Source organism: Pavona decussata, unplaced genomic scaffold (assembly GCF_977016875.1).
Source record: "Pavona decussata unplaced genomic scaffold, jaPavDecu1.1 SCAFFOLD_94, whole genome shotgun sequence".
NCBI lineage: Eukaryota > Metazoa > Cnidaria > Anthozoa > Scleractinia > Agariciidae > Pavona > Pavona decussata.
The window spans coordinates 26,482-50,239 of NW_028145511.1; the positions used below are offsets into that span (position 1 = coordinate 26,482).

A 23,758-nucleotide genomic window follows, 5' to 3' on the forward strand; every position below is an offset into this window, starting at 1 on the left:
CCGGTGAAAGTCTCAACTGTAGAATCGTTAAACATCTCGACATTCCCAGAGTGCACCACAGAGCTGTTAAACGGCAAACAGCTCCCCATTTGACTGCTGACCGATATCGTGGACTCAGGACGGCAGCCATCAAGATCAGCGTTGTACAGAGCGGTAATGCTACGCTGATAATCTATTTCTAAAAGTGTGGATAGAACTTTAAGGCAACCCCCAAACGAGGAGTCGACATTCACTCCAGCTTGTCTCGCAACTGTTTCAGTTTCTGAGCCCCATGGCACTCCTCCTACGTAAACACTTGATTGAATTTGAAGGCCGGTGATTTCGGATCCATCAACAGTTCTGCCATCGAGGATAATGGCTAGCCTACCTGGGAAATTGGTTACAGTCAAGTTATGCCATTTTCCATCGCAAATCTCGCCCGACAATGGCCGGATAATATTCGACCCTCGCATGCTAGTGGTAGAGTACTTGGTCTCCACTTGGTTTCCAAAGTACTGGATCGCGAAGATGCTTGTGGGGCCATATGCGAATAGCAGCAACCCTGAATATAACTGCGTGCGGAACATCAGTTCGAAGTTGAATATATTACTTTGAAGAATACCAGTGGACTGTTTATCAATTGCAATATACCCACCACCTCGGAGAAATACCGCTTTTCTGTTGTCTCTTCCTGGACAGCCATTCCTCGGAGGTTCAACTCCGTCAGCCTCCAAAGCCGTAGTCCAGTCCAGCGTATTTGATTGTGAAGTGATTCCCCGCAAGCAACCAATGAAATTGACTCTCAAGATTTGAGAATTTCCTGAGTCAGGACGTTGGATTGTGAATGAAGAAGGAAGCCCTCCGATATACACACCAGTGTTGGTGGAAATCACAGTGGCTGCCCCAGGACTGTCCTGGCTTGCGCTGTAACTATCTACAGTGAGAGTTCCTCGGCGGCTTTGTCGAGTTATCTTCACATGATGCCACTGGCCGTCATCAAAACGCACAGACTGGCTGATCGTGAAAGCAGCGGCACCATCTTGGCAATCAAATATCAACCATGGCTTGCCATCACGCATTTGCACTGCTAACATATCTGTTTGAGAGCCGTCAGATGCCAAGAAAAGTATCAAACCATACGCGTACTGCGTGCGAAACCAGAATTCAATATCGTTTGTTGCACCTTGCCTGACAAAGTTCGAAGGAAACTTGTAAAAACCGAAGCCTGGGAAATGCACTCCATCTGTTACTGAGGGGGGAGGGAAGTGCAGTGCTGCGAATGCTCGGCTCAAGTTGTAGCTTGGTGGAAGAGGACCGTTTGGAGTCTGGGGCTGGGACCATTGGAGGTAAACAGTCTTTGGATCAACTGAGAGCACTTGAGGTGAACCCTGGCGCTCGGGTGCTGTGCAAAATGTAAGCCGGTGAAAACAGCAGCCATTAGTTAGAATAACGGGGCCACATTTAAGAAAAGGATACTCTTAAGATTACCAAAACTGTGACCCTGGAAACCGTACAACAGACATAATCTGAACATTTGCATTTTTAGAAGGAAAAATAAAGCGTTACAATCGAGCAACGTTTCGATATACTAGAATCCTATAAATCAATAAACGTAAGCTAGTGTATGAAGTGAACAGTTTTGCAAGTGAAGAGTCAGAACAATTATGCTAAAATCAATAACCTTCCGAAGATAAGGCAGATCTACAATTTCGATTAACGTCCATACATCGATGTATGCATGTGTGACAGAAAATATTACTTTAGGACGAATTTAACAAAGCTCCACCAATACCATGAACTGTAGTCTTTCATGACAAGCCCAGTCATGGCATTCACTCGACTCCTGTGATTAACCTCTGCTGGGTGCCAAGTTATCATGGTTAGGAGCATATAGAAAGTGGGGGTTCTGGGTCATACAACTGAATATATTCATGAAAGCCCCACTGATACATTGGAAGCGTACTCTCTATAAATGTTATTACTCCTCTCTCCTTTTAATCACTCACAAAAATCGTTTAAGACTATGGCTGCGTACCAATTGCACGAAATACTCCGAAATTACGGTTGGAAAGGAAATAGATTATAACAATTCTAAATATTCCATTCGCGATTCCGGGGGTACCTCTGGATGTACTCGTCTTTCCGCTTCGGAACGGAACGTTGGGAAATTCCCTACCAGTCTCCTTTCAACAAAAGTCGAGCAGCATTGTAAATAGAAAGCGCAACCTCTGTCGGTTGGTTTGTTAAGAGAAACCTTACCATTATTCAAAAGCAATCCCAACCGTTTTTTTCGTGCATATGATAAACACCCTCTTTTACCGTTTTGTATTACATACCCGCAGGATGTGTACGCGCAAGGGCTCCTGGACTATGTCTTGAGCAGTCAAAACTGTTACATGCTATAACTGTGAATTTGTATTGTGTGTACGGCTTCAGTTCAACAACCACTCCTTGCAACTGTGATCCAGACACCTCTGTAGCTCTCACGGCCGTTGTATTTGAGGGAGGATGGTACTTGTACATGACGTAGCTACTGATAATGCCTTGTGGGGTCTGGGGAGGACTCCAAGAGACAACGACTGCACTGCTGTTGACGGGACTGGCACTAGGGTTCATAGAATTTTCGCCTAAAGGGGCTGGAAAAGACACCAATGACAAATATTTACAACTTTAACGTTGTTTTAGCTGATAAAAACGTTGCAAGAAACAATTATTACAGGGCACGTTACATTATGCAACGTTTCGAGCAACTTGTCTCGCAAAGAAGCAAAAAAGTGCGAAAATTTTAACAAGAAAACAGCACTTTTAGGTTCGATTATGTCCTCACACTAAAATAAATGATCAATAATAAAAACTTTCTTTCAGCATTAATTTTCCAAAATGGCACAATACCATTGAAAGATACGTCCGAAAACGCCATAATTTCGTGTCAAATATCACTCTTTAGTCAACGAACGTTTCAAGTGCGACATTCCTTTCCGCGAAATTTGGAGCTTAAAGCGAGTGACTTGTTGCGGAAGTTTGAACGAAACTTTGATTAACAACAATGATAAAGATTGATTCATTGTACAGGCTGTCAGTTCACTACAGGTGAAAGCGTTGCCTGGCTGATTCCTGGATGATAGTTTGCTGTCGGATAATGCCACATTTGATATCAATTTTAGTCACTTTTGGGTCACTTCTCCACATTACAATTTAATCAATGGTATATGACATCAGATTCCCGTACAAACACTTTAGCAAACCAAGTTTGTTTATCCTTATGTTAACTTGTAAACGATGCAATAATTCTAAATTATGAACTTAGATGAAGATCACAAGCCTAATACACCACTTACTTCCTTCTCCAGTCCTGTGGAGTTTCCATTCACTCGCGCGGTCGCCACTAACCTGCGCAGTGAATGTGCGCACCCTGAACTCGTATTCTGTAAATGGCACCAGTCCAGAAACGTTAGCCCTTCTAAAGTTCAACGGATCAGAGTCATGCGCAGGATTGCTGTTATATTTCAAAGTTCCATCGCCTGAAGAACCAGCAACTCGCATCCACAACTCATAGCGAAGAATGCGTCCATTCGGTTCCGGTGGCTCATCCCATTGCACCTCCACGACGCTTCCTCCAGGAAGTGACGTCACATTTGGTTCAGGCTGGAAGTCAGGAAGCGTCGGACGTGTTAAGATGCTTTGCACGTTACTTCGATCGCATCCGCCATTAGTGCAGGCCTCAACGGTGAAGTTATACACGGTGTAAGGCCTGAGGTTCCCTAAGCGGCACGTTAAAATAATCCCTCGACAATGGACAGCTTCAACAGCACTCCGACTATTGGTGGATATCAACCGATATTCAATGATGCGCCCGTTTGGCCTGCTGGGTGGTTGCCACGTTACAGTGGCGTTTCGTGGAAGAATATTCGTGATGACCGGTAGGGAAATACCGTCCGGTGCATCTTGGAACGTACGGTACACTTTTCCATCATCCAAACTTCTTGTACTGCCGGAATCGGTGTACGTGATGATGTAATAGTAGTAGACAGTGTCTGGAGTGAGGGAAGTGTCATTGAAAGTTCGATTTAGTCCGCTGTAAATCTGAGAGGAATTTCTGAACAGCTCGTAGCGTCGGATGAGTCCATTAGGGTTATCAGGCGGAGACCAAGTTAGCATGACAGCACGGGGAGATAGGACTGTTGCAAACGGTGCAGGTTGTTCTGAAGGAGCTGAAATAGAGGTTAAATAACGTTAATATCGTTTCATATAAGCCTCGTACTCAAACTCATACTTTATTTATTTATTTATTTATTTATTTATTTATTTATTTATTTATTTATTTATTTATTTATTTATTTTGTTTAGGCTTTCCCGCCATTTTTAACCTTCGACTCAACAACCTGTATTTTGTATTGTATTTTGTAATGTACGCAGTATGGCAAAATAAAAGAAAAACGTTGTGGTTTAAAAGAAATAAATGCTTTTGGTTTGAAATGTTCAAACGGGCAATTTGATATCACGCAAATATGGATGAAAAAATCGCATACAAAATCGACTGAAAATATGTAAACAGCCCTTTGCACTGTAAAATGAACAGCGCAAAACAAACTCACTTTATCTGGCTCAGAGAAACTTGAATGCACAATTCCCTGACAAGTCAACATTTTTTCTGGATCCATTTTCTGCCAGAGAGACATGGCAGATGTCAGTCTGCTCTTTCAAGCACAAGAACCCAGGCGCCAGATTTGCACACATCCCCATACATTTAATTATGTATACAGCATTGTATCACAAAATCTATACATAATTAATGTTGAGGCTGGGAGGAAATCTTCCCGAAACTATCACATAACGAGTAAGTTAAACTCGCAAAAGATTGGAACCATCCCCACGAAAGCATTCTCGCATACTCGGTGTAATTTTTCACAGATTGGGGTGCAAACCTGGGGTTTACAAACTGTCGGTCGATTTAATTACTCCTCAACCCTTATTTCATGAGTTTTAAATTCCACTTACCACCACTGCAGCCAAATTTGTTGTTCTGCTGAAGATTCACTGTTCCATTCTTACAACTGTCACATTTGAGTCCCTCGACATTCGATTTACATGTGCACTTCCCGCTTTCATCACATCCAACGCCAAGACTGCCGGCCGCATTACAATTACACGCTACACACCTGGTGAAAGAAACAACTCATGACAATTACTGACAGTAGAAAGTCATGTCATTACCTTCTTTTCAATTATGCAGTGTTCTCTTATAGACTGCAACCAGTCTCTTTTCTTCTCCTAAGTTCTGTAACGCGTGATGGATCTAGCAAGCAGCGCGAGGGCGCGAAGAGAAGGAAAAACCCCTCCTCATTCACCTTTTTAATTTGTTTAATTTTACCGTCACTTTGCGCGTGTGATCTGAGGAATAAAGTACGACTGCTCGCAGTCTCTGTTCTCTATTAAGTTCTCTAGGTTTTTTTCAGCTTTCCAAAGTAAGGAGGTGCAACAAAAATGACTGAACAAATGTAGAATTTCAAAAATCTTTCATATTTAGCTGTTGGCTTTTAAGTATACACTACCCACACAGGTCCCCTCAATTTGAACTGCTGTGTTTTTTTTGTTTTTAATTAGTATTATTATTTCTCAAGTCCATTTTTCTCCCTAAAATAATGAAATACAATAAATAAAATCCTTTCACTGGTATCTTTAAAATTAATAATTTGATATTAGAATTTGCTTTAGACATTCTTCTGTAGCAACATAATAATGAGTCATTGTAACTGGTACACTGCAGTGCAGCGCTCTGAAAAAAGTATGGTTTTTTAATTTGGTATTAAGCCACCGTTACACGTTGAAACTTTTAGCTGAAACTTGTGTGCAACGGCGAACGAGACCAGTTTCACAAAGTGGTGTTACATGATGAAACTCTTGTTTTTTCACCACTGCGACCGTTGCCAGCCGTTGCAGAAGTAGAAAGCGGTTCTACTTTGTACTGCGGTAAAGTGTACATGCGCCATCCGCTTTTACCGATCAGTGGATTAACAGCACCCTGCAAAGAGTTGTTTACTTATTACTAACCTCCCTGTTGTCGTAAATCCGAAGTAACCATTAATACAACTGGTACACTGACGGCCACCAATGTTGGCCTTACACGTGCAATGCCCAGTATCATTACAATTACGACCAACAGAGCCGACAATATTGCACTGACAATGGACACATCCCTGGCCAGTGGGATTCCAGTAGTACTCAGCAATGCAGGAATCACAGCGAAGACCAGCAACATTGGACAGACAGGGACATTGACCATTATTGCCAGAACACTGCAGTTCATCTGTTGGATAAAACAGGAAGGTTGAATATCAAAGAGCACAAGCTTGAGTAAGGGTATTATTGCATGACACTTGTTTTTTGAGCAACATGAGGTTTTTAAGACAATATTTTGTTTTTGCAAGTTTCTTTTTTATTTAAAAAACACCGTGGATGCTGGAGATGGACAAAACGGCTGCTCATACATTTAACTGCAATACTTGGACTAAAATAAAACAGCACTTGCAAACCATCTTATTCCACTATTTTACAGTCGATCCACGTCACGCGTGACCAGTATTTCCGAGAATGAAATGAACATTCGAAATCCTGTTTGTGATGTCCGGCATTTAAATGGAATGTTGAACATTTCTCTGGAAATCTTTCCGAAAAAGACGCATTAACGGGAAAAAGGATTTGAACAAAATACTCAAGGGAAACAATTGTTATCCCTGAAATACTTAATGCTGTACTGTAAAGAAACAGTCATAGCTTTATATACCGTCAATAAGCAAGGGAAATCTCTATGGGAACTCTGACATCTCGTTGGCGATTTTCGAAACTGACATGTAAATTTCAAAACTCCGTTTAAATTTCAAAAATACCGGTCACGCGTGACCTGGGTTGACTGTAAAATAATGTTAATTTTTTTCATTTGTATTTCCTCAAACAAGCACGTGAGGCACTCATGTCATTGCCATGACTTTCATTTTCAACATTCAAATAAAAGCGCTGGATCTATCAGGAGCCTTAATTCATTTCGGTGGATATCTGCTCAGAAGGCCTTTGAAGGCTTTAGAATTCACAACTTTTAAGCCTTTTAAACTTTAGGCCTTTTACTTAAAATTAAAATCGCCTAAAAAATTCCCGCTTAGTTGTGAATCCTACAGTTTTCTTTAACAAAATGTCAGCTTAAAATTTCGTTACACTAGAAAACTAATTCCTTGCGTTTTTAAAAATGCGAAATAAGGACAGCTTGCATTTTCGCAAAGCCAATAACAGGCTAGTACATGTAAATTTAGGGATCCTAAAACTTTCTGTAACTTACAATTTCAGCTAAAGCATCTGAACAAATCAAACTGCATTAGCTTACACAAAAAGTGTCTTTAAGGTTACCGTATACATGTACCTTTAGAGGTGTCCCGCGTCTAAGCGAAGTAGCGCGTCTGGTTTAAACTGTAGATACCCAAACCCCTATATCATATTAAAGCTTATAGAGCTGACTATCAAACTACTATCAACAATTTTGAAATAAAATGAATTGTCGAATTTTTCACGACCTCTAAATGCGAGCGTCCTAATCACCTTTTGAAAGCTACAAGTCAAAGCGAAATTGGTTTTTCGCTAATTTCATTTGCTCCTCAGTTTCCGGACCCAAAGCACTAAAAAATTGTGTCTGAAAAAATAAAAATTGCAGTGAAAAGTTACAGAACATTTTCGAAATAGGGCGGAAAAATGTGGAGTGATTGAACAAAAGTCGCTCTCGGAGAAAAAATATTTCGTAATAAAAAATTCGCAGAGACCTTTTTGTTGTTTATATGTTAAACTAGGTAGTGTCCAAATTTGAAGGCAAATGAACAAATTCCCTTTGAGATTTAGCTCTTTAAAGTGTCCCCCTCAAATGAAAAAATTGACTCGAGAAAACAGCGCTAAAATTTCGTCAATTCATTTTATTTCAAAATTCTTGGACGGTATAGTTTGATAGCCAGTTCTATAAGCTTTAATTTGATATAGGGGTTTAGGTATCTACAGTTTAAACTGAACGCACTACATCGCTTGGACGCCAGACACCTCTAAAGGTATACGGTAACCTCAAAAGACCACAAAACAATCTGAAAACACCGGAAAACACATTTTAATGATTTTGCTTCTAAATGTTCTTGTTGGGTGCTCTTGATCTATCCATGGACAATTTTATCAACAAGTAAGCTAAGATACACTTACCTGGTCTTATTCTGTTACCACCAATGGTTCCTTTGGGAAAACAATTGCAGGGTTGACATCCATTTGGATCAGACTGGTTGAGGCCAAATGTCCCCAACTTGCACTGGTTACACTGTTGGCCAATCACCAATGGCTTACAAGTACAGTTCCCTGACTGCTGTTCACATTGTCCTGACCCTCCCACAGTTCCTTTAGAGTCACATGAACATTGCGTACAGCCCTGAGGGTTACTCTGCGACAGATTGTAAAACCCGGATTGGCACCTATCACAGTTATTCCCTTCAACATGAAGTTTGCAGGAGCAGAGACCAGTAGTTTTGTTGCACTTGTCCAAGAGTGATGGAGGTGTCCCTGCAGCTGAGCAGTTACACGAGGTGCAACCATTTGGCGTGAGACTGTGGTAGCCTTCTGAACATTGGTTGCATTTTCTTCCAGTCACACCTGGTTTGCAAGAGCACTGCCCTGTGACTGAATTGCAGGTAGATACACTTCCCACTGTTGTCCCAAATGGATCGCAGTCACACGTTTTGCAGCCCAAAATATCTTGTCCAGAAAGTCCCCAGAAACCAGACTGGCATGTGTTGCACTTGGTACCTGGGAAGTGGATAGCAGTCCAGGGTGATATGTCATTAGTGAAAATTAGAGCAAAACGTGGAAATGATTGAATACATTAATAATGAGAAGCATTAATTTTGTTAATCCGGATGGGAATTTAAATTGTTTTCAGTATACTGAATTGAAAGGTAAACCTTAAAATTCTGCAACTGTCTGTGTGGCTGATTAGCATGATGTGATCATGCACAGCCGTAACACCATGATTTGAAATGTTCCAATGAGAAACTAGTTTGGGACTGTCGACAACCATCAACTGACCACCAATAAAAGTTCATTTTTTGGAGCATAAAGTGAAACTACAACAGCCTTACTACAGTTTCAATCAACCATCATATCAAGGACATACTGTACACTGTAGCAAGTCCACTCACACATGATGGGTGTTATGGATTAACAGCCCTAATAACAACAGCTCTGGTGATTATGAGAGCGACAGCTTCTTCCTCACTGAGTAAATCATTTCCACCCTGCCTCCCCCCCCCCCCCCCTCCCCCACAATGGTCCTGGTGATTGTGTGAGCGACAGCTTCTTCTTCACTGAGTAAATCACCTCCCCCCGCCCCCCAATGGCCCTGGTGATTGTGTGAACAACAGCTTCTTTCTTACTGAGTAAATCACCACCCCCCTCCCTCCCCCCCCAACAGAAAATCACTCCCTTGCTGAATGCGATCACCAGAATCTTCTTTCTCTGAATGTTTTCAATGGAATAACTGTGAAGAAGACTGAAAGGTTCCAATGGTTTTTTACCTGTCACTCTATCTTTGCAGTCACACTGCCCTGTGGCTGCGTGACATGAGGAATTCCTGTTCTTAGTGCCATCCAACACACAACTGCATGGTATGCAACCAGTTGCGTGACTTCCTTTGAGATCAAAGAAACCATCTTTGCACCTGTCACACTGGCGTCCGATGGCGTTAACTTTGCAATCACACTGACCAGCAAGGACACTGGAATTTGAATCATCCTTAAGGACACAATCGAAAAGGATGTGACATTAACAATACTATACCTAGTCTAATACACTGTAAATGTAACTATACGTTTTTTTTATGGCATTATTTTAAAAATCACTCATTCCCAAAGCAAAAAAGTTAGCAGATACTTCTTGGTAGGAGCATCCCAATTCCAACTATCCCCTTCCTATTCAGTACAACACACAAAAAAAATTATCACCAACCTTGACACAATCCAACTTGCCAGGCTCTACACCAGGTCCCTCACATCCACAGGGTGAGCACACATCTTGAGCCTTGAGACTCTTTCCAGCCTCCCTGTAAAACCTCTCCTTACAAACCTCACAGAAGCGGCCAGTTGTATTGTGCTGACAGTCAATACACACACCCCCTCCCCCCAGGGTGCGTGAGTTAGGGTTGGTATCGAGGGTTTGATTATAAACACAACTGTCGGCGTGGTTGTTACACTCACACTTGACACAAGGGTGTGAGTTGTCTCGGTCACCACGCAAGAACGGCTTGTTATTGTACAAGGGCTTGCAACGATTACACTGGAACATAATTTAAATATTGATATGTCAGTTGGTATATTATGTTGCATGCACACATTATTATCCTGCAAAATCATGCAGAATATTGCCTGCTACTTGCCACTGAGGAGGGCCCGTAGTCTTTAATCAGGGGATATTCTGCAAGATTGAGCACTTTTTAATTGCAGAAAAGCTGGAGACTATATCTTTATTTTGCCATTTTTCTCCCCAACACACAAAATTTTGCATAATTATCGCAGGTTTATATCTCTTGACTACAGAAGAAAGTGCACAGTGTACCATGACCAATTATTTTGGCAGTTACAATATTAAGAAATTGGTTTTATTCAAGAGAATGATATTATGCTATAGTCACAAAAGTATGTATTAACTACATAATTGTGCAGACAGTTGGTAGGAAAAGTTATTTATTATTGTGCAATCAGTCTATTTTTATTTAGCAAAAGAGAATCAAGTGTAGATTGAAGAAACATACCTTTTCTCCTTCAGTATTTGTTGATGATACACAATCACAAACACATCGTCCAATTTGCCCTCCACTGCCTTCAACAAAATGAGAAGATGATGCGTGGCCAAAACACTCACACCTTAAAAACACAAAATGTATTAAATAAATAAAATGAAATGAAACAATCTTATAAAATGACTGAAAGTGTGTCTAGTAAGATCAGTTGGGAAAGAGCAAGAATTAAAAAAAGAAAAACAATAAACAGCATTGTGGTGGGAGCACTTGCCTTCCACCAATTTGTGGCCCAAGTTTAATTTACAGTATTTTATCTTGCATTGCTGGTAGGCCCATAGCATAAAAATAAGTGAAGAGTGACATGACCAATCAAGTAAATGTTGTTGTTTTTGTACATTTCTGTTTAATTCTTACCTTCCAGTTACAAGCAGTCTTTCTAATCCATAATACCGATGCTGAGGATTCTGTACCAGGGTGTGATTGTAGAAATGAATTCTGACATGAGTCGCTTTTAAGAACTGCAGCAGTTTCTCTGAGCAGTACAGATTGTTGCAACCCTGTCCAAATGGCCGCACAGGAATGTTAGAGCCTATGGGTGGTGGGTACTCTGTCTGGAAATTCAGCGACTGTCGCGAAGGAAGTAGACTGCAAAAAGATAACAACACTCAACTGATTTACCAATATGACTGTAATTGTCGCTATACTGACCACAGATAAATTCCAGATGAAGAAATGTTGGCCAAGGGCAGAACTGGTTTTAATGAACAACTTGGTCAATGACAAATTTCATTGATCTGGAATTTAGAGCCACATCTCAGCCACCTGCTCTCCCCCCCCCCCCCCCCTGCCAAAAAAAAAAACAGAAAGGAGCTACTGCCATTTCCAGGGGGTACTACAGAGTATACCCCCCCCCCCCCCCCCAGTCTGCCATGCTTATTCAGTCAGTCCTGCATTGCACCAAGTGGTGCATATTAAAGGCAATGACAGCTTTACTTGAACCTTGGATGAATTAATCATTGTATTAGTTACAGTAATGAGTAATAAGTCACAATGAATCATGCTGTTCATGATGCATTTGACCTTTCATATTCTCTCTTGTGGATTGGGGGGAGGGGGGGGAGGGAATTGCATGTCGTGTTTTCACAGGACTGCTAGATTTCTTTGCAAGGCTTTCTTGCAACAATTAAAAACAGCCAGTGAGCCTAAACTGGATGAAAATAATTTTAATGGGGCTTAATGTAATTTAGGCGAGGTTAAATTCGAAACAATGCTAGCCAGCAGTCTACTCCTTTAATTAAGTCGGGGCGGTCTAAGGGATTTTCAGGGCCTTAGTAAATTTGCAGCTCCCCTGTTGGTGTCAACCATTTTGCTTGTGTTGTGCTGCATGAATGTCACAATAATAATAATAATAATAATAATAATTCTTATATAGCGCAGTCTAACATGCTATAAAGATATGATCGAATGCGCATCACAAAATCTTAATATAAAGTAATGAATGGCTAATCTGAATAATAACAACAATAATAATTTACAATCTCTGGAAAAACAACAAAATTAAAATATGAGTTAATAAGAGAACTAATAAAAAGCTAATTGCAGAACAGTTGCAGAACAAAGCTTGGCTCCCGTCCCTCCCCTCCCTGTTTAGTTAGTATTCAATATTCCACTGAGTATTCAATGTGACAGTGCCTGGGTGGTTGCCACTCAGCAGGGTTGTCATGGTCACCTTGCAGGCTTGCTTGCGGATCCCCCAAAGACCTTGTAGGCACCTTCTCCACACTCATCTATTGGTGATGAGTTAATTAATACGTTATTCCAGAAAACATTCATGCCAACCCCCCTTCCTTGTCAAAGAAAGGTGGAGTGTGTGTGTGTGTGGGGGGGGGGGGGGGCACCCAAGGACAGGAAAATTCTAAAGTAAAGTAACTTTGAACGTAAATTCAAATTTGCAGAGGGGGTGGACGCTTAGAAAAAAAATTCCATTTCATGGGAGTATGGATGATATTTTCTGAAGAAAACTGAGGTGTACCCAATCAAAATGTACCATTATGATATCAGTTCTATAAAGTGTATGATACAATATATTAATTAATATACATTGACGGTAATAACAATGTACGACAGATCATATTCCACACATTCCAGCAAAAATTACATGTACAAGGCCTTTGAACACAAATAGATTCAACAAAGGGGATCGAAATCTGCCAATCACAGCATTTAAACATGACATTTTGACCCCGTCAAACCAAGCAACTTTGTCTTTTATAAGGTCTATGGCACTGATTCTTGGCAGTGAAAAATGTAGCAGTTGAATCTTGTACAGGCGTGTACGTACAAATACACATTGTCAAATGAAACTGTCACAGGACACTCACCTGCCATACTGAATGCAGTTGACAGAGTCAGGCTCTGTTAGAGGACCATTGTTTTGTAGACTAAATGATGCTGCACAGTCTGCAGCAAAATACTGCCACGGCTGAAAGGTCTGTCCTCCATCTGTTGATCGTTCAATTACCATTGCACCAGGCACTGGTCCATAAAAAGTCAGGAGAATGTAAAATACCTGAAATGAACCAAAGAAATATAAAATGATTATCATTAATACGTGTAGCTGCACAGTGAGTATCAGCATCATAAGCTTATAAAACGAATAAGAATTACAAGCTATGATGCTGACACCCAGTGCTAATTAAATAATTTTAGAACTTTGAAATTTATCAAAGGGGTCCAGATGACAAGGTACACGCACTTTTTAGTAATTCTATGGATTTTTAATTTTTAAAAGCTTACAATCTACACTCAAAAATGGCAGTGCGAAATTCACTTTTAATTAAAATTTAATTGATAAAATCATGCCCACATGATTTTCAAAGATAATCAGGAGTACTCTTGATGACATTTTCATGAATGAAAACTGTCAGGAGTGCCTACGTTTTTCAATATAAAATGCAATCCATTTCAATCAGGTCCTCTTTTGCTCATCAATGCTCGTTGTCTCTTGTGTTTTTATTTCTACCATCATTGTAAGTTTGAATTTCATAAAGTTTCAGTCTATGATCAACTGAGCCCACGTGATAAAAAAAGCCTTCAGTTAACCCTTTCAACTCCAATATCAACAGGTATATTCTCCTCAATGTCCTCCATATATTTCTTGTGCTTGATTGATTTTGTCAAGTAAATAACCCATGGCAGGCATTCATTTAATCTTTTATTCTCCTGACTTAAATGTTCAATAAAGCAGCAACATTGTAAGGAGAATAATAAAAAAAATTAATTTAGATGTTGGTTTTCAACCAGTATTATAAATTCTACTTCCCCCTATTTTATTTAACTGCACAGAGGTAGTGGCCAACACGAAAGCCTTGCTCCTTAATGGCCACTACGCACTTCCTCCCTAAAAGTATCATCATTAAGTAAATGTTCTGTACGTTGAATTTTTTTCCTTACTGTAAAATATTTGTATTTCGTTGTAATAAGTGTAAATAAAATTGAATTGAATTGAATTGAATTTCACTGTTGCTAACCGTATCTAGACCGGGCTTTTTTGGGTCTTTTTGGACCATTTGAATGGTTTTGTATTACACATACTGAAGAAGGGTTATATACCCAAAACATCGTGTGTGTTTTTTAACCATTACTGATACTTTTTGATATTTATTTTTTTTAATATCAGTCCGATCAGATACATGTATACATTTTCAAGTGCCACACAACACCTACAAACTTTCCGTTCACCGTTTATTTAAAAACACCATACCTGCAGTCCAGAATAAGACAAATTAATATCAATAGTTGCATTATCCGTGATCTCTGACAGCCAGAAGCTAAGAGAATCACCATCAGTAGCAAACTCAACAGGATGTGCTGTGTCCGCAAAGCGTGACACTGTATCATCAATTTGTCCCTCTACATTTCTAAGGCACTTTGCTGGTACAGCGACATTAATTTTAGGATGCGTGGGTGGACAGCGGCAACTACTTGCTACATAAGCTGATGGCAGGGTGCCAGTGAATGCTTCTATTGCTTCCCTAGAAGAAGTATTAAATTTTAATTTCAATTCATTAATACTAGAAAAAATGAAATTTTGACTAAGAACAAGTTAGAGAAATTTTGGTAACCAGTTGTCAACTTGTTGACCAACCAATCAGTCAGTGAAACAGTCATTTGTTCTGTCATTCCTTCCTTCCTTCATTGACATCAGGCCTGAGTCAGTCAGCCAGGCAATCAGAGTAAATAAGAATAAATGTCAGTCTATCAGTCAGTCAGTCAGTCAGTCAGTCAGTCAGTCAGTAAGTCAATTAATCAATTGATCAATGAAATAATCAGACCAAATATAGATGAAATATAAACAAAACAGTGTGAGTATGTGGAATATATAAACTGGAATTAATTTTTAAATTAGCAATACAATTACAAGTCATCTATCATAGACATATCATCAGTTACGCATGAAGTAAATGTTATTTACCTGTTGGTCAAAGCTCTGGGGTACATGAAAATATCCTGCATCAACCCTTCATACTGATCACCACCTTAACATGGCATATGAAAAACAAATTAATAATCTTTTTTAATTACTAAAAATTCAAATTGCTCGCTACCATTTTTTTGTCCTGATTCAAAAAATATTTCACTTTAGTTAATAGAAAAACTTTTTTTTTCTCTCTTTTTATATAATATTATGTGACCAGTGTGGACAATTAAACTGTGTCCTTCCAAATCATAATTATTTAATAATATTATTTCAATCAGACATTACAGTCATGTAACAGACTGCAAAGTTGTTTGAACATCTGCCAATTAAGACACAACCTTAATTTAATTGGCATTAAAACATTAGATCAGATGCATTGATTTAAAAGTATTTTAATACCAAATTATGGGGATTGCAATCTCAAAACACACTACAATCTTCAATTTTTAACTCAGACAAGTAAATTCTAATAAGATTGAATTTAGAAATATACATTAGTTAACTATAAAAAATATCTTTAGCTGTCCAGTAATCATCGAGAAAAAAATTAATTTGATTAGCTAGTCTGATTGGTATTTAATTTAATTTATTAAAATACCTGCTAAATGTGGTAGATTTTTAAAAATTATTTACATGTTTAAAACTAAGTTGTCTTTAGTATACTTAAACTACATTAATGAACCTTAATGAAATTGGACTCATAACTTCTCAGCTTTTGGCCTTACAAGAGGGCTCCTTTTTAATTTTTCTTAGGCAGCAGCCTTCAGGTTAAAGATAAGTCTTGGTATACTGAAAAACTATTCTCCTCCCCCCCTCACAACCAAATCTACAGGACTTTAATTTTTGATTAAGTTACTGTACCTTAAATTTTACAACCACACAGTCTTTCAACCGTTACATAACTTACCATTATAATTCTGTCCAATCCTCACACCTCCTCCGTCATCATCGATAGGACCGATCAGAGTGACATTGCTTGCAGTCATTAGCTCGCCGTCAATGTAATATGACAATCCTTTGCCAATTACTGCCACAGTTATCAAGTGCCATTCATCTGCTTGAAGCTTTTCCCTTTGACTCTGCAATAGGGTGTATGTTGTGGTAGATGATACATTTCTGCCATCATGCCGGTAGTGAAATGTTAGGTTGTAATCGTGAATAACAAGCTGGAAGACATTTACAAAGGACCCTGTGGTTTCATATTTGGAAATAATTGTCCTGTTGGAAAAAAAGGAGTAAGTCATTAAAGATGCTGTATTGTAAAGAGTTAAGTAAGGGACCGATCGTTTATTATGTCCTTGAGGGGGGCAGTGGTTTTTGAGGGGGGGGGGGTAATTTTTTTAAACGAGCTCTTTTTTTTGGGGGGGGGGAGGTAATTTTTTACCTTGTACGAAAAGTGAAGGGGGTAAAATTTTAAGACATACAAATGGTAAACTAAATGTATTTAGCAGTCATTCTTCTCATCAATCATAGAGTTGGTAAAATTGGCTAGATACTTCTCCATATCGCTACTATTCTTTACAGCGACAAAGATCTTGCATGTAATAGGTTGAGTAATGACATAAATAGGCAAACGGTGTATTTCATCAAGCAGTTTATCTCTGAAGGCTTTTTTATCTGGCCAAAAAAATTGACTAAAAGATGTATAGAGATGGTAGGCTTCTTCAAAATCTATATATCCACATCCATACATCGAATGCTCCTGTACTGCTCTCAAACCCCGAGCTGCTTTGAACTTCTGTGTACCTTCTTTTGACGACTGAAGAAATTAGACTCCAGAAATAACAAAACATCATTATTATCAAGACATTGAAGAGATATTCTAAGGTACATTCCCTTACTTCAATTTTGCCTAACTTCTGATCGTTTCTCTTGCTAGTTCAGATTTAGAGAGCTAGCAATTTCCCGCATGTAACCAAGCATTGTGCCCTGGAACTTCTCAACAATTCAACCACCAGGCCAACCATAGTGGGGGTGGGGGGTAAAATTTTCAAACTGTCATTGCAGTGGGGGGTAAAACGTTTGTTTGAAAGATTTTTTTTTTTTGGGGGGGGGGGGGGGTAAAATTTTCATACACTTGATTTTTTTAGAACCCCCGCCCTAGGATGTAATAAACGATTGGTCCCAGTAAAAGTTCAGCTCTATGTGTCAATCCTTATTAAATAGCACTCTGGTGCTGATAATTTAGAGACACAATATATAACTGAACAAAATAATGTAAACTAAACATAAATGATGTCCTTAAAACCCCCAACTGGCAGGAAGGCTTACCAATCTGCTATTCACAAAGCATGGCCAAGGATTTGAAGTAGGGGTCACCATGAACCAGCGTCCAACTAGACTACTGGTGGCCAGGCTGCCTGACTCTCAAACTATCCATTTTTGTTGCTGTTCTTGTTTTTGTCAAGTGCACTCACTTGTTGTTCTCAATGCTGACTAAAATTTCTGACTTTTTCAAAATATTTGACTGAGCAAGATCATGACAAAATTTGTTTGATTTGTTAACATGCTTTGCAAACAGAAGAAAGAAATCACACAGCTGGTAATAAAAGAATATAGGCTACTACTATTATGTATATATAAGATGGTCATTGTTAATTCTTATCAGGAAGTACAGACAAACGTAATCAAAAAGAGTAATTCAAAGGTTTCGAACATTGACTGCCGGGGTACCAGCTGAAATCTGCACGCTTGTCAGTTTCACCATTAAAACAATCTAGTTCATTTACTTACCCTTTATTCCCTGCCTTTTGTTTTATCCATACGCTTATGGTAAACCCAGGGTTTACGTAATTTATTGCAGGAATTCTAAAAGGTTGTATATGAGAATTTCCTTGAAATCGATATGAGTTGACACTTGATCCATTTCTCGGATCGCCATCTTGTGTGACATCGGTATTGCTTGAAACTTGCACCAAATCTGTAGCCACTGGTGTTGTGGAACCACAGTTCGCACAGCAACGAAATTCACATGTGTTCTCCACGCACGTCTGCAGGGAGGTTGGTCTCGACGATGACTGGCAATATTTGCTAGGCGTCGCTCCACAAGTGGAAGACGAACGAATCGGCTTCAGTTCAGCGAGATCTACTAACTTTGGAAAATATTCATTTTGCCCGTGCAAAGAAATCGGATGCCACATAAATAACATAATCAAGGTGACAAATTTCCATGGCCATTTGTAGCAACTGTTCAAATTCATTATGGAAATTTTAAATTGACTGCGGTCTTCAATTCAGCTGGTACTTGACATCTAAACAGTGTCGAATACAACGTACAAACAAGACACTCTAGAAGGCGAAGTCTTTCGAATCTCGATGATTTGTCATCTCCAAGTCGTACAGCAATTAATGATCGAGTCTTCCATTTCATAAAACAAGTTGAAAACCCTTCGGTCACATTCACAATAACAGCAACTTTAGGTATGTACACTGCACAACCCGCTTGACGTTCGCTAAATTCATTTGGCCAATTAGCTTCCAGAACACCCTAGCAACCCGAGTAGTCATGGGTAAACGAACGCCGTTAGAATGAGACAAAGGCATCGTGAATCAAAATATGTGCTAAAATACACAGTTGAGTTTTACTTTGGTTTATTTAACGTCTGGAGAAAAAAATCTCGAAATTTTCCAACGAATCATCGGATAGTTTCGATGGCAGAAGTGTGAAATCTACGCGGAAATCGACAGTTGCCGACAGCACGCTCTAAGAAAAATCAAAACGCAGCTACCGAGGAACGTTGGGAATATCATCTATATTTGGAAGTGCGCTAATTCGATTCCAGGTCAATCGAGCGACAAGATGGCGGCCACCGGTGGTGTGCTCACTAGAAGAAATCTACCTTCTTCCTCAAATAGCACCTCTGTAAAAGTTATCACCGTTTTGCAAAGCTTAGCATCTTGTCCAAAAGGTCGTTTAAATTACGATAAAGACTGGAAGCCGACTGTCGAAGCCCTAGAAGAGTTTTCCCGACCTCCGGAGTTATCGACAGAACTGTCCTCCGTTTCGCCAAATTCTGGCGGCATTTTACCAGGCGAGCAAAATAGCTTCACCTTGTTAGACGGAACGGAAGTTCAGCAAGAGGAAGAACTAGAGTATAGCGATTTTGTCTCTGTCGAAAGCGTTTCATCGAGCGCAGAAAGGGAATTGGATGATGAGGGAGCTAGAAGCGCAAGAAATGACGAATTGCTTGAAAAGGAACTTGTGGCTACTTATGATGGAACAGATGTCGCTATTCACCATTTCGAAACAGAGAAAAAGCTCCAAGCCCACGAAAGACTTAATTCCAGAAAAGATAGGTTTGAAGAACATTGCAATAAACTAAAAGAAGAGAAGCATCGTTACTTGCAACAGAAAGAGACTGAACGAGTTGAAGAGTTCATTAAATCTGTACAGGCGTTGCAACTGGATGAGAAGAGAAAAAGTGAAGAAGCCAGGGTACGACAGCAAAAACTCGAACAGTCGCATGAAGAGTATGCGCAAAGAGCAGTCCGAAGAGTCAAAGAAGTTGAAGAACTACGGTTAAAAGTTCTTAAACAGGAACAGTTTCTGGAGAAACAATTAATGCAATTAAAGGCTTCCTTCAGTAGTATTAGGGAAACTGCTTCAGACATTCAACGAATTTTCCAGGGGTGTAAATATAAGTCATCGCTGTCACATTTCATGCCAGACATACTGAGAGAAGTGGACAAGGTGTTGAAAGTTTCTCAAAACACTTTCAATGATGCATTTGAGAATAGACAAGTTACTGAGATGAATGTGACCATTATGCAGGAATGTTCCAGTCTGATCCAAAGCATGCTTCAAAAGACAAAATCCCTTGTTCAAGAGGTTAATGCTAAGGCAGCGAAAGAAGAAGCAGAGGAGCAGCTCAGAGCAAAAGAGCAGGAGGCAAGGAAGGAGAAAGAACGAGCTGAGAAAGAGAAAGCTGAGAGAGCTGCCAGAGAAAAACAGAACAACCAGGCTTCAACTTCAGCTGCTCAGACTTCAAGTTCTACTTCACCACCAAAGGCTGGTCTTTCAAAAGAGCTTTCTTCCTGTATTTCAGAAGCAGCATGGAAGGAGTATTCTCGATTAGTGAGTTACAAGAGTGAGATTGTCAAGGCAGCAGAACCTCTAAACACCGACAAGTCTCTGAAGCAGTTGAAATTTGATCTTCAGAAGGCCATTGCTACACCAATTAATTCCATTTCTGAAGAGTCAATACTGGACAAGATCCAGCGCTTGACCAAATTCCTTTCAGGGGCATCCGTACAAGTTGGCCGTAAACAAATCTCAATCTCTGTGCATCCAGCAGCTCAGGTAGGTTTACTTAACCTTTTCGCACACTAACAATTTTTTTTGGTAAAAACAAAATGAATATGTTGCGAATTTCTTTCTGATTTTAGAGAAGACCACTGATTTTGTAATAACACTTCATATAAGCACAACGAGGATATCCTGGAAGTGGATTTTGCCTATTTTTCTTTGGTTTTAAAGCAAGAGGGTGGAAAAACAGAATAAAACACTTGTAAATCAAAATTCTGCTCCATTTCATTTGACATCTAAAAAAATTAACAAAAATAAGCAAACTGTAATACATATTTGGTGGGGTTCTTTTCTAAGAAAATGCTTGTTTTAGGAGACAACAGCATCAGCAATGAAGTGGCTTTGCAAAATAGCTGCCATTCACCAGATTGCTCTACCAGTTTGAAATGCTCTTTTACCTGTTGTGCTGAAAACAAGGGAGAACACTGCAACCATTCATTTTTTTGAACAACTTTCACCCTTGCTAATTATCCCCCTATGTACCAGTCTTCTGAAGGAGTTTATTTACAAAATAAAGAAATTGCATGACATAAATAACCGTCATAGGGTATATGCACAACAGAGAACTAATGAACTTAATATATTATTGACCAATCAGTGCATCCATGTCTGCAAACATTCTATGTTATCATTCCATGTATTTTTTCCCTCCTTTTCATTGGCCGAGAGCAAACCAAGTGACCTGCAAATAACTGCCGACAAATAATGTTCTGCTCATGTGCAATACTGCCCGACTGTGTTTTGCTGCAAATAATATTCTGCTCATGCATAATTGAAACCACGCTCTTGCTTGAAAATGGCAGATCACTTCCGAGAGCTGTCAGAGATTGATTTCCCAAAAATTATCACGAAAAACAAACTTGGTGATCGAATGATAAAACAATTATTGAACTCGGTTGTCGCAAAATATTGTGATTTGTCAGTGTCTCGCAGATCAATTATTTGCCTCAGCCTTCAGCTTCGGCCAATAATTGAAGGGGTGCGTGGAATAAGGCCCCAAGTGACTTTTGATGTAAGATCAAATACTCCTTTTGTTCCACAAGTGAATACAAGGCAATTTGGAAGGAGAATCTAGCAACTGATCAGAAGTCACTTAGGGCTTTTTTCCAGGCACCCCTTCTATTGATCTGCTCGCCACTGACAAATCATAATATTTTGCTCAACCTCGTCCAATAATTGTTAAATATTTACGGATAACTATTTTTTTCTTTTCAGGCATACTGTAAGGAGCTGCTTGCAAGAAAGCTGGTTGACCAGGGCTCCCAACAAGTTTCCTCTAGTGTGAGTTCTGCTTTTCCTATTGCCGCTGTTGCCATAGGAATTTGGTCAAGTTTTCCGGATGTTGGAGATCTTATTCTAGTGCGATTCTTTGAGGAATGTCCCTTCCTTGTGCCATTTTACATCCCAAAAGCAGCGGGAATGTCGGATGCAGAATACTTTGCATCGCTTGGTTATCTGTGTTCAGAGGGTCAGATTGAACAGCAAGACAAGTACCTCAAGCGCATGACTGGCATCCTGCGGCTTTATGCTGCAATTGTCTCCTCCATACCTCCCCCCTCAGGGCAACAGTCCAAACCACACCCACACGGTCCTGAGAAAGGTTGGACCTGGCTTGCAAGAATGTTGAACTTAGATCCAAGGCCAGACTACACTGCTACAGCTCTTTATGAATTCCTTGCAGTAGCAGGTCATGTTTTGATGCGGCAGTACAAGAAACAGTTTGGAAAGTTGCTCAACACCCTGGTGTTGGACTATGTTCCCAAGATTGAGAAAGTGACGGCAAAGGAGCAGAGTGGGCCTGTTAGTAGACTACAGATTTTCCTAGAAAAATGTATCAAGGATCAGAAAATCCCCATCCCAGAGGGATATCTGACTCCTCAATGGTGGCGATCCTCCAGGTTTTAAACCCAAGCCACCATTTCAGCATCAAATATAGGCTTACATGTACAACAGCGAAGGGTTTTTTGCAAAACTGGTCTAAGCGCTAATTTTGTCCAAAATGGTGAAAGGGTTCCGCGGTAAATGACAATTTGAAGTTAGAATCCAAATTTATCCAAAGTAGATCTTATTGTTAGCAACAAGTTTTTTTCCTCAATCAATGTTTAGTTTCAAAACTAACATGAGTAGTGGCTTGCTTGCCCTGCAAGTAGCTACAGCTAGTCAAGGCAGAACAAGACAAGCACAAGAAATAATTTTGTCAATCACTTTCTTGTACAAGCAACTAACTAAAGATAAAGCAATTAATCTAAAAAAAGAGCAAGGCTGATTTCACGGTCAGGGAAATGTAGAGATTTTTAGAAAAGAGAGATATCCAACACAATCATTCGACGTGGTGACGTGTGAGGTGGAAAAGGAAGAACAGATGTAACAGAAGAAGGGAAAGCGTTGCTCTCCCTCAGGCGATGGTTTTTCAGTCTGACCATTTGCTCTTAGAATTTGAGAGCATTTGGCCAGTAGATATACATTGGAAGCCTGCATGTCGAGGACGGAAGTGCCCTCAATTTATATTAACGCTGATTGTAAGAGAGGGTACACAATTTGTACTGCTCAGCAGCTTTCATGAAATTGAATGGTCACATATCAGGTTTCATCCCTCGATTCAAAACTTAGCACCATCTTGTTCAACATTTTAAACAGCAGCACTTAAGAAACAAAATGCCTCAAGATGATTTTATCAAAAAAGAAGCAGCTAATTGGTTTGAAACTTTGACCTGATGTTCGTTAAATCTAGTTAATCAAAATAAAAGTGAAAAAAGAGAGTGACCATGTTTTTTTATCACGCTATAGGGCTGTAATACCGCTGTAATACACACTCAAGGTTTCCCCTTTTATATCGCTGTTGAAGTGCTCTCATCACTTTATTGTGTTCTTGATCATAAAACAAATGATGGCCAAGATTTTTCTTAACTTTGCAAGTATGTATGGCTTTTTCTTCAAGGTAACCCTCAGTTTTATATTTTTATTTCAATAGCTGTTGCTAAGATCTTCTTTCAAGCAAAATACCTTTGAATTAGATGGGCACTGTAAGAAATCAGAGCTTCTCAAACCACTCTGAGACGTGTAGAATGTATTCACTGTAGCCAAAGGAGTCATCATCCTTGAACAGATCGCACTTTGACGATTTCATCCGCAGAGTCCAAAGGTTGAACAGGTCGCACTTTGACGATTTCATCCACAGACTCAAAAG

The 23,758-nt window shown here is 39.6% G+C and overlaps 2 protein-coding genes across 4 annotated transcripts in view; one reads left to right on the top strand and one right to left on the bottom strand.

Moving 5' to 3' along the window:
• LOC146473179 (usherin-like) overlaps positions 1–18,671 on the bottom strand; it is a 42,659-nt gene extending 23,988 nt beyond the window's left edge. For 2 of the 3 annotated variants that reach the window (XM_085118417.1, XM_085118416.1), the window contains exons 1-15: positions 18,000–18,671; positions 16,174–16,484; positions 15,261–15,324; positions 14,550–14,820; positions 13,168–13,355; positions 11,201–11,431; positions 10,799–10,910; positions 9,997–10,323; positions 9,567–9,783; positions 8,206–8,799; positions 6,031–6,286; positions 4,978–5,138; positions 3,318–4,190; positions 2,316–2,615; positions 2–1,381 (exon numbers count right to left, since the gene is read on the bottom strand). In XM_085118417.1, the coding sequence (XP_084974543.1) occupies positions 2–1,381; positions 2,316–2,615; positions 3,318–4,190; positions 4,978–5,138; positions 6,031–6,286; positions 8,206–8,799; positions 9,567–9,783; positions 9,997–10,323; positions 10,799–10,910; positions 11,201–11,431; positions 13,168–13,355; positions 14,550–14,820; positions 15,261–15,324; positions 16,174–16,484; positions 18,000–18,466 (5,752 nt within the window). In that variant the 5' untranslated portion in view covers positions 18,467–18,671. Of the gene's footprint in view, position 1; positions 1,382–2,315; positions 2,616–3,317; positions 4,191–4,977; positions 5,139–6,030; positions 6,287–8,205; positions 8,800–9,566; positions 9,784–9,996; positions 10,324–10,798; positions 10,911–11,200; positions 11,432–13,167; positions 13,356–14,549; positions 14,821–15,260; positions 15,325–16,173; positions 16,485–17,999 lie in introns of those variants that run through there. The other variant, XM_085118418.1, reaches the window with a different exon arrangement.
• A 198-nt stretch (positions 18,672–18,869) lies between these two features.
• LOC146473180 (uncharacterized) lies at positions 18,870–22,642 on the top strand. Its single transcript, XM_085118419.1, has 2 exons — positions 18,870–20,565; positions 21,787–22,642. Exons 1-2 carry the CDS (start codon positions 19,066–19,068, stop codon positions 22,474–22,476), a joined length of 2,190 nt encoding a protein of 729 aa, XP_084974545.1. The 5' UTR covers positions 18,870–19,065; the 3' UTR covers positions 22,477–22,642.
• Positions 22,643–23,758: the final 1,116 nt, after the last annotated feature.

Bases quoted from the DNA above. Each gene is read 5' to 3' on its own strand.
- LOC146473180 (XM_085118419.1), top strand. From the start codon at position 19,066: ATGGCGGCCACCGGTGGTGTGCTCACTAGAAGAAATCTACCTTCTTCC. The intron at 20,566-21,786 runs GTAGGTTTACTT...TTTTCTTTTCAG, and splicing joins CTGTGCATCCAGCAGCTCAG to GCATACTGTAAGGAGCTGCT.